Source organism: Diaphorina citri, unplaced genomic scaffold, assembly GCF_000475195.1.
Source record: "Diaphorina citri unplaced genomic scaffold, Diaci psyllid genome assembly version 1.1 scaffold990, whole genome shotgun sequence".
Classification (NCBI taxonomy): Eukaryota; Metazoa; Arthropoda; class Insecta; order Hemiptera; family Psyllidae; genus Diaphorina; species Diaphorina citri.
Window position 1 is genome coordinate 74,745 of NW_007378421.1, and position 16,060 is coordinate 90,804.

At 38.6% G+C, this 16,060-nt stretch overlaps 2 protein-coding genes across 2 annotated transcripts in view; one reads left to right on the forward strand and one right to left on the reverse strand.

Moving 5' to 3' along the window:
- LOC103513587 (dnaJ homolog subfamily A member 1-like) overlaps window positions 1–786 on the reverse strand; it is a 22,935-nt gene extending 22,149 nt beyond the window's left edge. The window contains exons 1-2 of the mRNA XM_017445879.1: window positions 714–786; window positions 615–636 (exon numbers count right to left, since the gene is read on the reverse strand). Coding sequence (XP_017301368.1) covers window positions 615–636; window positions 714–786 — 95 coding nt within the window. The remainder of the gene's footprint in view (window positions 1–614; window positions 637–713) is intronic.
- Window positions 253–11,959, forward strand: LOC108252914 (transcription factor SPT20 homolog; the record flags this gene model as incomplete). Its single annotated transcript, XM_026826734.1, has 2 exons — window positions 253–2,653; window positions 11,807–11,959. Coding segments are annotated over exons 1-2 (1,982 nt in total), but the record flags the coding sequence as incomplete, so codon positions are not given.
- Window positions 11,960–16,060: the final 4,101 nt, after the last annotated feature.

The window sequence follows — 16,060 nt, forward strand, 5'->3', positions numbered from 1 at the left end:
GAAAAGAGAGTTCAAAGTGGATGTGAAAAGATTTAAGTGGAAGTTAACAATGGAAAGGTTGAATAACCATTTCAAAGGGGATGTATTTTTTTTACTTTCTATTACTAAAGTATTGCGAAGCTTTAACTAGTAGGTGTACTTTTTTTTACTTTCTATTACTACAGTATAGAGAGCTTTACTAGTAAGTAATGAAAGTATTGCAATCGGTCCAAATTTTTTTGTGGTTGCAACTATGTCAATCTTTTGATTTTATTGTCTGGCAATCTATTTCTTTACAATGTACCTTTTCTTTATATATGAGAACATAAATGATTTGAGGGTGGCCAGAGAAGTCAAGAAATTGTGTTGAGAAAATCAGGATAGTAATAGAATAGAACACTACCTTTAATTTCGAGTTTTGTATTCGAGTTTTGTATATTTTTATTTCCTATTGTTGGGATTTTTATTTCTCCTTTTGATTTTGAACCTTTTTATCAATCAATTTGTTATGCACATATTGTTTTCTATTTCTTTTCAATCTCAATTGAAAGGAATTCCTCGTAAGAGTTAAAAAATCTGGATTTGGTTCTACTTTTGTATCTTGGGTGAATCCTGGATTCGGTTAGATTACTTACCATTTCGTTATGACATCGACAGCTGTGAGTGCAGTTACATTTAATTAATTGTCAATATCTTTGGCTTTCTGTTCTAGACTTCAAATATTTCTTCCTTGCTCCTGTTCTTGTCATCTTCTGCTTCGAGCAACTCTGTGTCACCTCCATCATCTTCAGATAACATAGGAGGCATGCATTCTTCAACATTCAATATCCTATCTTCAGATCACAATGGAGGCTTCAAATCCACACCTCAGGTTGCCATCCATTTCAGCAGGATATCCCTGCACTAGTAATAGAAATCAGCCTGTATACAATCAAAGTCAACACTTACATCCAGAGCGATTAACTAGTAATGTTCAAGCCCCTGGATTTGTAAGCAATACAAATAGACTTTGTGCTTCGTCAGGTCAAATTACTCAGCCAGGCAGTAAACTTGAAGATCAAACAGCGGAACAAAACAGTCATGGAGATCACCAATGTGTTTCCACCTTAACAAAAATGAATAATTGTATGACGAACTCGACGCCCATTAATTCCGTCTCAACTGATTCCTCTTGTAACTTTTCACATGCGACAAATGTAAATCACACGAATCAACTAGGAAATAGCATTCAATATGAACACGGTACTCATAATACCAACCTAACAAGTGTACAGTACAATCATCAGCAACAACAAGCCAAAGAACAACATTCGAGAGCAGGACAGTATTCAGGAGACTCACGTCCAAATCCATACGCCAATATAAATCGGATTGAACAGCTGCAACAGTTAGAACTACAACAACAGCAACTGAACTACCAACAACTTGTACAACAGCACACTCAATCACAGCAGCAGCAACAACACCTACAACATCAACAACAACTAATCCGTAATCAAAATCAAATTCCTCAACAAATTTTGCTTCAACAAGGAGAACATTTTCCTCAGACGTTGAACCCTGCACAGCAACAATATCTGCTTCAACAAAAATACCATCAGCAGCAGCAACAACATCAACAGCATCAACAACAAGTAAATTTGCAACAGCAGATTGCATATCATCAACAACAGCAGCAACACCAATATTTAGCTTCTCAGAATTCCTATGAAGGTCCAAATGCAAATCAAGTACAGACAAATCAGCAAGCTCTCTTTCAGCAACATTTAGCTTACCAACAACATCTAGTCTCTCAACAGCAGGCAACAGAATCTAATGAACAAGGAGTTAAACAGGAATCTTTAGATACCCAGCAGCAGGCTCTGCTCCAACAAATTGCATTTCAACATCAGAACATAAAGACTGAAGCAAATGGCCAACAAACAAAACAGGACGGAAGTGATAATATAAGTCAGCAACACCAACCTGCTGTTCAGATTTCATATCAACATCCAACGTCTATTGATCAAGGAAATCAAAACCTTAAACAAGAAGCATATGAACAACAAAGCCATCAGTCTGTCCTACCACAGCATATTCCATATCATCAGATAGTTCAGCAACAAAATCTTAAATCAGAGCTCAATACATCAGTCGATCAAGATCAATCAAAACCGGAATCTAGGGTCTTGATTCCAAACCAAATTTTGCAACAACAGATTGCTTACCAAGCAAATACTTTCAAACAAGAACATGTCACCCAAGTAAACAAAGAGATAGCAGTACAAAATCAACTGATTCTCCAACAGCAGTTGGCCTATCAGCAGCAACTCTTAGCACAGCAACAACAGCAGCAAAATTCTGGTAAAAAGGAAATAATCAATCCGGTGTTTTTCCAAAACAACTCTCAAGCTATAAAACCAGAATCAAGTGGGACAGTTACACCCCAACAGGCTTTCATACAACAGCAGCAACTTGCTTATCAACATCAATTGCTAGCTCAGCAACAGAATTCTGTTAAAGCTGAATCTTCGGATGAGTCACAATTTGAAACACAAACGTCTCATCAGTTGAAACAGGAAACCATCGAAACCACTTCCTCTGATCTTCAACAAAATATCGTTCAGCAACAAACAGAATATCAACAACAGCAACAACAACAACAGACTGCTGTTAAATTAGAACCCAGCGAAATCTCCCAGAAGTCTCAAATACAACAGGAATCAGTTGAGCAGAATTTAACTGGATGGCCCTACTTACAAATCGCAGGGTGATTTTTTCCATCTCCGGGCCAGCCTATTTAGCTTAGTTGGTAGCCCGTCTGCCTTGTAAGCGCTAGGCCGCGAGTTCGATTCCCGCCGGGGGCGGATTTTATCCTGAACAGATAATGCTCGTTCTCGGAACGGCTGGCTTTCTCCTATCCTGTCTTCCTTCTCTCTTCAATTTCGGGACGATAAGACTTTAGCAGTTACGGTTCCCTACTATTAAACCTCTTTTTTTCTTCTTTTTTTTGTAAGAAGAGAAAAATCCATCTCCAGGTTCGACCCTGTATACTTCATCTTAAAAACACTAATACATTCAATTACGTTCAGAAATCTCATTCCGGTTCTGTGTACAAAATAAAGGGGGGAGACAAAATGAGCAGTCCTCTCTCTCGCCTCTTTTCAGCTTCTTTGTGACGAAGGTTTGTGTTACATAATTATTTTCAGTCCAATCGAATTGAGATTAATTTGATCCAGCCTTTCAAGTTGTTTAGCTTCAGCACTTAGAAATGTCGCAAGCTCTCTAAACTGTCTTAAACCTCAGCTATTACAGTTATCTCCACAATCCTACTATTTTGTCCCCTATATGGAGTGAAAGTAGCGACAAATTATGATTTGAAACTTTTTTTTTACAATAGCGCTCACCAAGCGTATTGGATTACAATGTGAAGTGACCTGAACTAGGGCCGACCTCAGGCTGGACCCTGGGGACGACAACAAGGGGTCTCTCCCACAACTTTTTTTTTTTTTGACAGGAGCTTAAAGGAAGAGGGACGATAAGACTTTAGCAGTTACAGTTCCCTACTATTAAACCTCTTTTTTTCTTCTTTTTTTTGTAAGAAGAGAAAAATCCATCTCCGGGTTCGACCCTGTATACTTTATCTTAAAAACACTAATACATTCAATTACGTTCAGAAATCTCATTCCGGTTCCGTGTACAAAATAAAGGGGGGAGACAAAATGAGCAGTCCTCTCTCTCTCGCCTCTTTTCAGCTTCTTTGTAACGAAGGTTGGTGTTACATAATTATTTTCAGTCCAATCGAATTGAGATTAATTTGATCCAGCCTTTCAAGTTGTTTAGCTTCAGCACTGAAGAGCAGAAAAAAAGAGGTTTGATAGAGCTAGAGAACTGCCCGAAATCGAAGAAGGAGGAGGACGGAATAGAAAACCAGTCGTTCCGAGAACAACTCTCATGTGTTTTGAATAAAGTTATCCCCGGGCAGAAACAATGCGCTTAAAAGACAAGAGCACTACTGTCCAAGCTAACTAGGCTGGCAACAGTGGCAACTATTTTTACAACACAAGAATAAATATGTACTAGGTAGGTACACACAGAGAAAAATTAGGGTGCCGGAACCCTAACAGAGTGACTGGGTGCCGTAACTCTACATCTGGATTCAAGAAGCTCGACACATTATAAACCTTCCACCCCAAGTTTCATAAACTTGTGGCACACCATCACTTTTTTTGGGGGGAATAAAAAAATGCTGGTTTTCGGCCCCCTGGAAGATTCCGGGCCCGGATGAGCTCCCATTGTGAAAGGCCCTGTCCTGAAGTGACTGGAGTGCATTCACTGAGTGTTCAAAGTTCAAGCTTCAAGCGATGAGTTATGTACGACGTCTTGTGGGGGGCATTGGGTTGTGTTGGATTCTGTTTGGTTGGTATGTTAGGTAAATAATAGCGTGTATCATTGATATTCGTACAGCTTCATTGATACTTAATCAAAATTTCTATTAATGTCAAAATATCTAGAAAAAAAACTTGCTTAAGGCCGAGTCCACAAAGTGAGTTTAAACTCGGTTCAAGTTGAACTCTTGGATTAAGCAATCTGATTGGCTATAGTTCAACCAACCAGCTTTGTAAGTGTGGACTAAGTTTAACACTAACCTAATGTCAATTTACTAGCATAAAACAAAACAAATTTACTGGCTATAATAACCAAGACAATGATTTTTTTTAAAGAGGTTTGACAGAGGGAACTGTAACTGCTATGGTCTTATCGTCCCGAAATCCAAGAGAGAAGAAAGACAGGATAGGAGAAAGCCAGCCGTTCCGAGAACGAACATTATCCCATCAGGATAAAATCCGCCCCGGGCGGGAATCGAACCCGCGGCCTAGCGCTTACAAGGCAGACGCACTACCAACTAAGCTAACTAGGCTGGCAGCTCTTTGACTTTAAAACCTCGCCTAAGTCAGCGCAACTGTTCTATTGATTTTCAGTCATGGCTAGGAGAAGTGAATGAAAAAGTCATAATACAAATCGAATGTCGTTATTGTTTCCATGTCAACCTAATGACTCAATCAACCTAGATAGAAAACAAATAAAGGTGTGAATATTGTTTAATTTATACGTCAAAAGTTCCAGTCTCCTTTAATGGTGATAGATCTGGGTTTAGCGTTACGTTGCATAGATTACAGTGGCGTAGGCTGGATTTTTCGTTCACCCCGTCCATGCGAACGTCTCGTCGCGTGTCGGTCGCTTCGCGTTTAAAATCAACGCTTCACAACTTCATGTATAAAATCAAGATCTCAATACAGCTTTTGGTGGAGTTAAAACAACACCTCAAGGTTACTCTAGGAAGGATAGATAGCCTCTAGCCTTCTCCGTGGCTATTCTACTAAGCTTGAAAAAGAGATTCAAGATGGAACTGTAACTGCTAAGGTTTTATCGTCCCGAAACCGAAGAGAGAAGGAAGACATGATAGGAGAAAGCCAGCCGTTCCGAGAACGAACATTGTCCGTTCGGGATAAAATCCGCCCCGGACGGGAATCGAACCCGCGTCCTAGCGCTTACAAGGCAGACGCGCTATCAGCCAAGCTAACTAAGTAGGCTGGCGATTCAAGCTCAATTCTCGGGCTGTGTTGAAAAAATTCAACGCGATTGTTCGTAATTCAGGCTCGTGAGGACAACACTTGAACACTTTTTAGTTTTAGATGATCACGGAATAGGCATATTAGTAGGCCCAAATCTTCGCCGCTACCCACGCCACTGCCTGGAGATTATTTGTTTAAAATCTAGATCAGTTTTGAGTTGTGTGCCCGAATTTGCCCGTGCAACACAATCTTCAACTGCAGCCGAGTGGCACCCGGGTGTTATCCCAGCAAATCCCCGCTCATCAGATTTTGTCTGGACATTCTCTACCACCTCAGTTTGCCCAGCCAGTTTTATCTGTGACACGGAACATCACCCATTTACCTGGGAAACCGTTAGTACCCAGTGGAGATTCTCAGCAGCAAACTTTGCCCAAAGTTGAACCACTGCTTGGCGCGTCACATCAGTTATTGTCAGGACAAATCTGTCAAGTCCTTCCTAACGGTCAAAAAATCATTACAAATCAGCCGCTTTCTATCTCGTCGCAAAACGTCGGTCTCGCATCTCACGTGACATCGGTGGATAGTGATAACGGTCAGTCGTCGGAGGAACGGTCGGTCGAATCTGAAAGTGCTCCGTCCAAAATCAGGGTTCATTCTCCCCCTTGTTCTCTTATCTTCACCCTTATTATAATTGAAACTCCTTTGGTGTTACCCCATCATATCTTCCTTCCTTGAGATGTTTGTACAGGGTGAGACTGTTAGAAGTCGTTCTTATCATTTATGTTCTTATGGAGAGGAGTTTATACTGGGTGATCCTAGTCTATCTTCACCCTTATTATAATTGGAGCTCCTTACATGGGTGTTACCCCATATCTTCCTTCCTTGAGATGTTTCTACAGGGTGAGGCTGGTAGATGTAGTTCTTATCAATTATATGTTTTCTTGATATCAACCATCCAAGTCCCTCTTTGCCTTCCTCTGTTTTTGTTCCTTCAATGATTTTGATGATGGGAAAGATAAAAAAGCTACAATGGTGTTACCCCATATCTTCCTTCCTTGAGATGTTTCTACAGGGTGAGGCTGGTAGATGTAGTTCTTATCAATTATATATTTTCTTGATATCAACCATCCAAGTCCCTCTTTGCCTTCCTCTGTTTTTGTTCCTTCAATGATTTTGATGATGGGAAAGATAAAAAAGCCAGGGTCTTTAACAGAAGGGTCCAACCGGTTCCATTTCGTAGTTTCGTAGAAGCTCAACCCATCCTTTATACGCTCTTTGCAACTACACCTAAGCCTCTGAGTGAGCTTTTTGTGCATGAAGTGTAGCTCCGGTACCATTTGCCCCGGACCCAAGCTCCCCAAAGGGGCCTAGAGCCAGCAGGCAATTCTGAATCCCGCATTCGCGAACTCGGGTTGGCGAATTCTCGCAAGTTGTGCATTCACGAGTTGTACGTTCTACACAAAAATGCTTGGCACACTAGATCAAACCTATTCTGAAATACGATTATATAGTAGGTATTGATGTTCACATTTGGCACAAGCATTGCTTTTATGGATGGGGATACCATTTATACATATGTAATTTTCATGATCTGTTCGATATGTGGTATTATCAATAAATGGAGATTTGAAAAATTAAATTAATATGTATGTTGCGAGGAGGGGTCCAACGTAACCATCGTTGGAGATAGAATAGAATAGAACATACTCTGTTTATCCTGCTCGAATGAGACTGAAAAGTCCCTTTACCTTTACCCCAGCAGTCTAAACAAGGTCTCGTTTATTTTATGGGTTTAATAACATAGTAAAAAGTTTAAAACGAACCTCGTTTATAAAAGTTTAAAACAAACACGAAAAACCTACCTTGCTTTATTTTAAAAAGAAGAAGAAGAAAAAATAGTACCTATGAAAGGCCCTACTAAGTACTGTCATGGTTTTGGTAACAGCGATTACCGGGTATGACCAAGGTGAGGGAAATGTTTCGCATCACCGCGCACCACTGAATCATACCTGGCGAAGCAGCGGGAAGCGAACCTTATAGTATTCATACTGTCTGCAAATGCTTCAATTACGTGTGTTTCTCAATTATCATAATCTCTCTTCTACCTATTTCTCGAAGAAGTGCTTTATACGTACTTAGATACCAAAACAAATACATAAAATTTATAATTTTCAAGAACACAAGTACTCTTACGTACATAATTACATGGAAACTAGACACAAAAAATAAATATGCATATCAAGTACTTATGAGTGCATAGACAATAGACACGAAAAACAAATATAGTTTTTTTCCAACCAACCTATTCAAGTAAACCAAGCGAAGATGATGTGCGGTCTTGGAAAATATTTGCACCGCGCCTCTCGCCTGTAAAAAAAAACTGAAACGTCAAGATTTATTGTTCCCGTAATTTGACTGAACAAATTTGATTTATTAGCGGTAATGAGTCACTAATTCCTTATGAATCACCGGAGTAGAAATACGGCGTATTTAACCGAGTTTCAATTTCAACCCATTGAAACTGCACAATGGGATACTGACACTGTCTCATTAAATGGGACTTTTCTATTTGTATTTGGCCATTGACTGTCCAACTTTGGTGCCTTTGCCGAACCCCTAACCTTAATATCCAGATACTTAAAATTGGCGGTGTAGATTCTCAAGAAAAGATGGTGTAGTGTGTCCATCTTTGGTGTGTGTAATTTCTCAAGAACGATTTTGTGGTGACACTCAATCTTCCGCGGGGCCATCAATGAATTAGGTATCCACCAAAAAGATCTGGAAGATTTGATTTGACTGTCAACGACAAATATGAAAAATATGTAGGCATAAAATCGTCAACACCTATCAAAATCTTGTATTTTTAAGAAAAAAATGACACGTAACAGAGGAAACGGGTGTCTATTGGAAACAAAAGGGGTGTTTCCAACCGGAGGGCTTAGGGGTTAAAGCCCCTAACGATGCCCCGTCAAGGGGTTGAATAAACTCTTTTGTTTTTGTGAAATGGCAGTCTGAGCAAATGAATACATAATGGTGAAATAATAATGTACTGAAAATATGAACAGTCGAGCTTTTCCTAGTCCCCTTCTGGTCTGCCTTTTGTATATCTTCACTCATCTGTCTGCCATTATAAATGCTGGTAAAAAATTGAAGTTAGCGAAAATATGATCCCGCTATTTCAATAAGTGCAGATACTGCAGATAGTAAGTGGTACTTTCCATACAAAGATTTCGTTATTTCGCTGGATTAATAAGTAAAGACAAAGTATACCATGCTGATTTAACAAACAGAATGAAATCATCTTTCAAGAGGAGAAGAGAATGGAATAGTTACTGCTGAAAATATGAACAGTCGAGCTTTTCCTAGTCCCCTTCTGGTCTGCCTTTTGTATATCTCCACTCATCTGTCTGCTATTATAAATGCTGGTAAAAAATTGAAGTTAGCGAAAATATGATCTCGCTATTTCAATAATTGCAGATAATAAGTGGTACCCACCAAGCAATGATTTCGTTATTTCGCTGGGTTAATAAGTAAAGACAAAGTATACCATGCTGATTTAACAAACAGAATGAAATCATCTTTCAAGAGGAGAAGAGAATGGAATAGTTACTGAAAGATATAGGTAGTCAGGAGTCAGGTTTTCAGGTATAACTTGTAGGTACCTAGTAGGTACGTACTATATCACCTTTTGCAAGAGCGACTATGAAAGCTTTTGAAACTTTTTTGACGACAGGGTTATAGATTTGAGACTATAAAATCACTCTTGTGATTTTGATACTGATAATGGTGTACTGAGGAGAATTCTGATAATAAAGAGATAAAATGGGTACCTACCTACCTAAGTTGGCAAGCACCCAAATTACTAACTTGTGTTCCAACTTATTAGTCAACAATTTCCAGCCTTTTATATCACCGTTTTTCTTTAAATCCTTATCTATCAAATGTGTCTTTAATCAATCAATCAATCAAGATTTGGAATAACAGAACCATCAACTAACCTACCTCCTCGTTGGTTACAAAATACTTGAAAGTTCTCGTTAGTTGAAATATTCACTCTTCATTAATACTTAGGTACTTACCTATAATCTACCTACTTACCTATAACTAAATACTCAACTTCTTACCTACCTATCTAACTAGGCACGTACAATTGCACACATCTCTAGTACATACCTACAAAATGTAATGTGCCTACTGCCTCTTTACAATGAAAGAGTACAGATGACCCCGTAAAGGTACATCGCCATTTGAATCTAGCACAAGCAGATCATAAAACAAACACAAAAGGTGAAATAGCGAAATTCCTGGTCGTAATAATTTTCAGAGGTGTTCGCTAAACGAGGAATGGGACGAACAATTGTCACTTTAAGTGACTCGTGATAATGATCTGACAATGGTGATTCCAAGTGACTCGCTTGTGATAGCGATCTTAATCGATTCAGTGATAATGATGATAATAGATTTTATCGGTTAATCTGGGTTTAGCGTTACATTGCATAGATTACAGTGGCGCGGGGGACTTTTCAGTCAACACGTTCATGCGAACGTCTCGTCGCGTGTCGGTCGCTTCGCGTTTAAAATCAACGCTTCACAACTTCACGTATAAAATCCTCATTTTATTTTATCCTCATTTATTTGGAATTTTATCCTCATTTATTTGAGATTTTGACCACATAATAATGGAGCTCTAAGGGTTAGGTGGTAGAAAACGCCTAAGGCGTTAACCTCGCCTAGTGGTTACCTTCCACGTAATGGAGCTCTAAGGGTTAGGTGGTAGAGAACGCCTCCGGCGTTAACCTCACCTAGTGGTTACCTTCCACTCAAGAGTCTATTATTATTATAAAATCAAGATCTCAATACAGCTTTTGGTGGAGTTAAAACAACACCTCAAGTCTACTCTAGGAAGGATATACAGAGTGTTTCAAAAGTCCGGGGACCCCTGAATATTTTTTGAACGGCTAAAGATGGGAAGCTGAAATTTAGGGTAGTGATCAGAAAAATCCCGTTTCATTTTGAAAAATCCCGTTTCCCATTTCATTTTTTTAAATCTTATTCTCAAGCAAATCTTTGGCAAAGAGAGCCGTTTTCTGCTTTTTTTCTTTTCATGTGAAAACGGCTGGACCAATTTTGATTCATTTTTCGAGGTCATGGAGGAGTACTAAAAGTAATGTACTCGAAGGCTACTTGAAATAGTGATTTTTCATCATGATTCAAAATGGCGATGGTGGCACTATTTCAAGTAGCCTTCAAAACTAAGCCTCAAATGGCGGTGTCTATACCTAGTGTATTTGTAAACGACACGGTATCTATTATCGTTCGACAACACCCTGTATGTATAGGTATATTTCTATGGTAAAATGTCAAAGTTTATTCTTTTGAGAGAAAGAAACAATCCCGGGAAAACTGACTCAACTTTTCATTCGAAAGTTTTGATTTCGTTTCGAGACACAATCAAGAGTTAGGCGATAGAAAAATCGCGTTTCATTTTGAAAAATCCCGTTTCCCGTTTCATTTTTTTATTCTCAGGCAAATCTTTGGCAAAGAGAGCCGTTTTCTGCTTTTATTCTTTTCATGTGAAAACGGCTTGACCAATTTTGATTCATTTTTCGAGGTCATGGAGGAGTACTAAAAGTAGGTATTGTACTCGAAGGCTACTTGAAATAGTGATTTTTCATCATCATTCAAAATGGCGATGGTGGCACTATTTCAAGTACCTAGCCTTCAAAACTAATCCTCAAATGGCGGTGTCTATACCTAGTGTATTTGTTAACGACACGGTATCTAATATCGTTCGACAACACCCTGTATGTATAGGTATATTTCTATGGTAAAATGTCAAAGTTCGTTCTTTTTAGAGAAAGAAACAATCCCGGGAAAACTGACTCAACTTTTCATTCGAAAGTTTTGATTTCGTTTCGAGACACAATCAAGAGTTAGGCGAAACTTTTTCAAAAGCATTATGTCAGAAAACAAGACAAGATGATCAAGCATATCCTCCCTTCCCTGATGATTTTCTCTTACCTCCTAATTCAGGGCCGTATTCAGGGAATTCTTTGCTCCTAAATCTACACCAAAAAATATTTGTCTAAAATTTGGAGCATCCACATTTTTTTTTCGCCTAAAAACATTTGCCTTAAATTTGGAGCATCCACATTTTTTTTTTTTATCGAAACCACTTCCTCTGATCTTCAACAAAATATCGTTCAGCAACAAACAGAATATCAACAACAGCAACAACAACAGACTGCTGTTAAATTAGAACCCAGCGAAATCTCCCAGAAGTCTCAAATACAACAGGAATCAGTTGAGCAGAATTTAAACCAACATCAGCAAAATTTGCTGCTCCAACAAGGGAATTTGTTGAAGCCAGACCAAGCTTCTGGAAAACAAGAGTCTTTGGTATCTTTGCCCGTGCTACTTAATAGGTTTTTGATAGTAATCTTTAGCCACTACATTATTGACTTGTCTTAAGTCTTAAGACTATACTATGAATAGGGGATACTCTACTTGTGTATATGTAGGTATGTGTGTCAGCATTTAGTGAACCTATCTATCTAATTAAAATCTCAAGATGATAATATGAAAGTAATCTACCTCGTTTATCGAGTAATTTACGATGGCCTGATGCAAATGATATCCATACTTATTACCATATCCATTTAAAAAGATCTTGAACTAATTAATATCGTTATTAATATCCTTATCCTATTTAATTTATCCTAATTTCCTAATATCGCAGAAGCAAGTATTATGTAGTGAGTTAGCTCTATTTATTTCAATCCCTTACAGATCTTTTTCATTTCGTCACACCTCAGGGTTGTTCTCATTTTTCAAATCCTCAGAAAATCTCTCACATATCATCGAGTAATTTACGATGGCCTGATGCAAATGATATCCATACCTACTTATTACCACATCCATTTAAAAAGATCTTGAAATAATTAATATCGTATTAAATATCCTTATCCTATTTAATTTATCCTAATCTAGCAGAAGCAATTATTGAGTTAGCTTTATTTATGTATTTCATTTCAATCCCTTACAGATCTTTTTCATTTCGTCACACCTCAGGGTTGTTCTCATTTTTCAAATCCTCAGAAAATCTCTCACATATCAAGTTGTTTTTTCTGTTTTTATTTCATAAGTGGTTACATCATTTACGTTTTCTCAACTAGACGGGAGTTTCTCAATATCCGTACACATTCTCCCTAGAAAATCTCTCACATATCAAGTTGTTTTTTTCTGTTTTTATTTCATAAGTGGTTACATCATTTACGTTTTCTCAACTAGACGGGAGTTTCTCAATATCCGTATACATTCTCCCCCTTGCTCTCTTATCTTCACCCTTATTATAATTGAAACTCCTTTGGTGTTACCCCATCATATCTTCCTTCCTTGAGATGTTTGTACAGGGTGTGACTGTTAGAAGTGGTTCTTATCATTTATGTTCTTATGGAGAGGAGTTTATACTGGGTGATCCTAGTCTATCTTCACCCTTATTATAATTGGAGCTCCTTACATTGGTGTTACCCCATATCTTCCTTCCTTGAGATGTTTCTACAGGGTGAGGCTGGTAGATGTAGTTCTTATCAATTATATGTTTTCTTGATATCAACCATCCAAGTCCCTCTTTGCCTTCCTCTGTTTTTGTTCCTTCAATGATTTTGATGATGGGAAAGATAAAAAAGATAAAAGTCTTGTCGAGTCTGGATGGCCCTACTTACAAATCGCAGGGTGATTTTTTCCATCTCCGGGCCAGCCTATTTAGCTTAGTTGGTAGCCCGTCTGCCTTGTAAGCGCTAGGCCGCGAGTTCGATTCCCGCCGGGGGCGGATTTTATCCTGAACAGATAATGCTCGTTCTCGGAACGGCTGGCTTTCTCCTATCCTGTCTTCCTTCTCTCTTCGGGACGATAAGACTTTAGCAGTTACAGTTCCCTACTATTAAACCTCTTTTTTTCTTCTTTTTTTTGTAAGAAGAGAAAAATCCATCTCCGGGTTCGACCCTGTATACTTTATCTTAAAAACACTAATACATTCAATTACGTTCAGAAATCTCATTCCGGTTCCGTGTACAAAATAAAGGGGGGAGACAAAATGAGCAGTCCTCTCTCTCTCGCCTCTTTTCAGCTTCTTTGTAACGAAGGTTGGTGTTACATAATTATTTTCAGTCCAATCGAATTGAGATTAATTTGATCCAGCCTTTCAAGTTGTTTAGCTTCAGCACTTACAAAATTTCTATTAATGTCAAAATATCTAGAAAAAAAACTTGCTTAAGGCCGAGTCCACAAAGTGAGTTTAAACTCGGTTCAAGTTGAACTCTTGGATTAAGCAATCTGATTGGCTATAGTTCAACCAACCAGCTTTGTAAGTGTGGACTAAGTTTAACACTAACCTAATGTCAATTTACTAGCATAAAACAAAACAAATTTACTGGCTATAATAACCAAGACAATGATTTTTTTTAAAGAGGTTTGACAGAGGGAACTGTAACTGCTATGGTCTTATCGTCCCGAAATCCAAGAGAGAAGAAAGACAGGATAGGAGAAAGCCAGCCGTTCCGAGAACGAACATTATCCCATCAGGATAAAATCCGCCCTTGGCGGGAATCGAACCCGCGGCCTAGCGCTTACAAGGCAGACGCACTACCAACTAAGCTAACTACCTTCCATAGAATTTACACTACAGTTCAAATAGAAAGTTCAGAGCTACCTTGAACAGTTTTTATTGAGGATTATAATTTATGCTTCGAGGTAATATCTGAGGAATTCGTCGCTATGTGTCACCGAGCCAGGGTCAGAGCTTTGTGAGCTGCTGAGATGGAGGGTCATGAGTTCAGACTTCGGATGCCCTTGAATCATTTACAGAGAATTATAATCGGGCTAATCGTAAATGCTTGTCACAAATGACGTTCCCCACTTGAATATAACTCGATTTTTATGAATTGGACTCATACCACCAACTTCCAGATCTGAAGTCCGCCGTCAAAATGTCACAAATGACGTTCTCCCACTCTGATACACCATGATTTCATGACTTGACTTGGACTTGAAACACCAAACTCCAGATTCTCAGTCCACTGAGTCCACCGCGCTAACCACTGCACAAGTGAGGATGGTTCATTGAATCATTTATTGTGATTTGTACCTATCCACCACATTACGGTAATGGATGATTTTAATACATCATTAATCATCATTGAACCTTTTAGAGTAGGAAGGTCGTGTAGGCGCTTTTCGGAAGATGATGAATAGATGAACCTTTGTCGTTCTCTCTCCTGGGACCTTTACCCTATTTTCGGTTTTATGGTTAATGGTTACCAAAGTACAAAGTAACCACCGATATATGAATTGGACTCATACCACCAACTTCCAGATCTGAAGTCCGCCGTCAAAATGTCACAAATGACGTTCTCCCACTCTGATACACCATGATTTCATGACTTGACTTGGACTTGAAAAACACCAAACTCCAGATTCTCAGTCCACTGAGTCCACCGCGCTAACCACTGCACAAGTGAGGATGGTTATTGTGATTTGTACCTATCCACCACATTACGGTAATGGATGATTTTAATACATCATTAATCATCATTGAACCTTTTAGAGTAGGAAGGTCGTGTAGACGCTTTCCGAAGATGATGAATAGGTGACCTTTGCCGTTCTCTCTCCTGGGACCTTTACCCTATTTTCGGTTTTATGGTTAATGGTTACCAAAGTACAAAGTAACCACCGATATTGATAGATACTTAATAGGCTTTTGATAGTAATTTTTAGCCACTACATTATTGACTTGTCTTAACTCTAGACTATACTATGCATAGGGGATACTTTACTTGTGTATGCATGTGTTTGTCGATCTCGGCATTTAGTGTACCTACCTATCTACATATATATATCTAATTAAAATCTTAAGATGATATGAAAGTAATCTACCTCGTTTATCGAGTAATTTACGATGGCCTGATGTAAATGATATCCATACTTATTACCCCAACTTACCTATCTAACTAGGCACGTACAATTGCACACGTCTCTAGTACATACCTACAAAATGTAATATGCCTACTGCCTCTTTACAATGAAAGAGTACAGATGACCCCGTAAAGGTACATCGCCATTTGAATCTAGCACAAGCAGATCATAAAACAAACACAAAAGGTGAAATAGCGAAATTCCTGGTAGTAATAATTTTCAGAGGTGTTCGCTAAACGAGGAATGGGACGAACAATTGTCACTTTAAGTGACTCGTTGTGATAACGATCTGACAATGGTGATTCCAAGTGACTCGCTTGTGATAGCGATCTTAATCGATTCAGTGATAATGATGATAATAGATTTTATCGGTTCAAGTGACTCGTTGTGATAACGATCTGACAATGGTGATTCCAAGTGACTCGCTTGTGAAAGCGATCTTAATCGATTCAGTGATAATGATGATAATAGATTTTATCGGTTTCGGAAAATCCCTAAGAACCCTAGTCATATAAAATAAGTTAAGCAATTAATTAGATTTTATCATTTCGCAA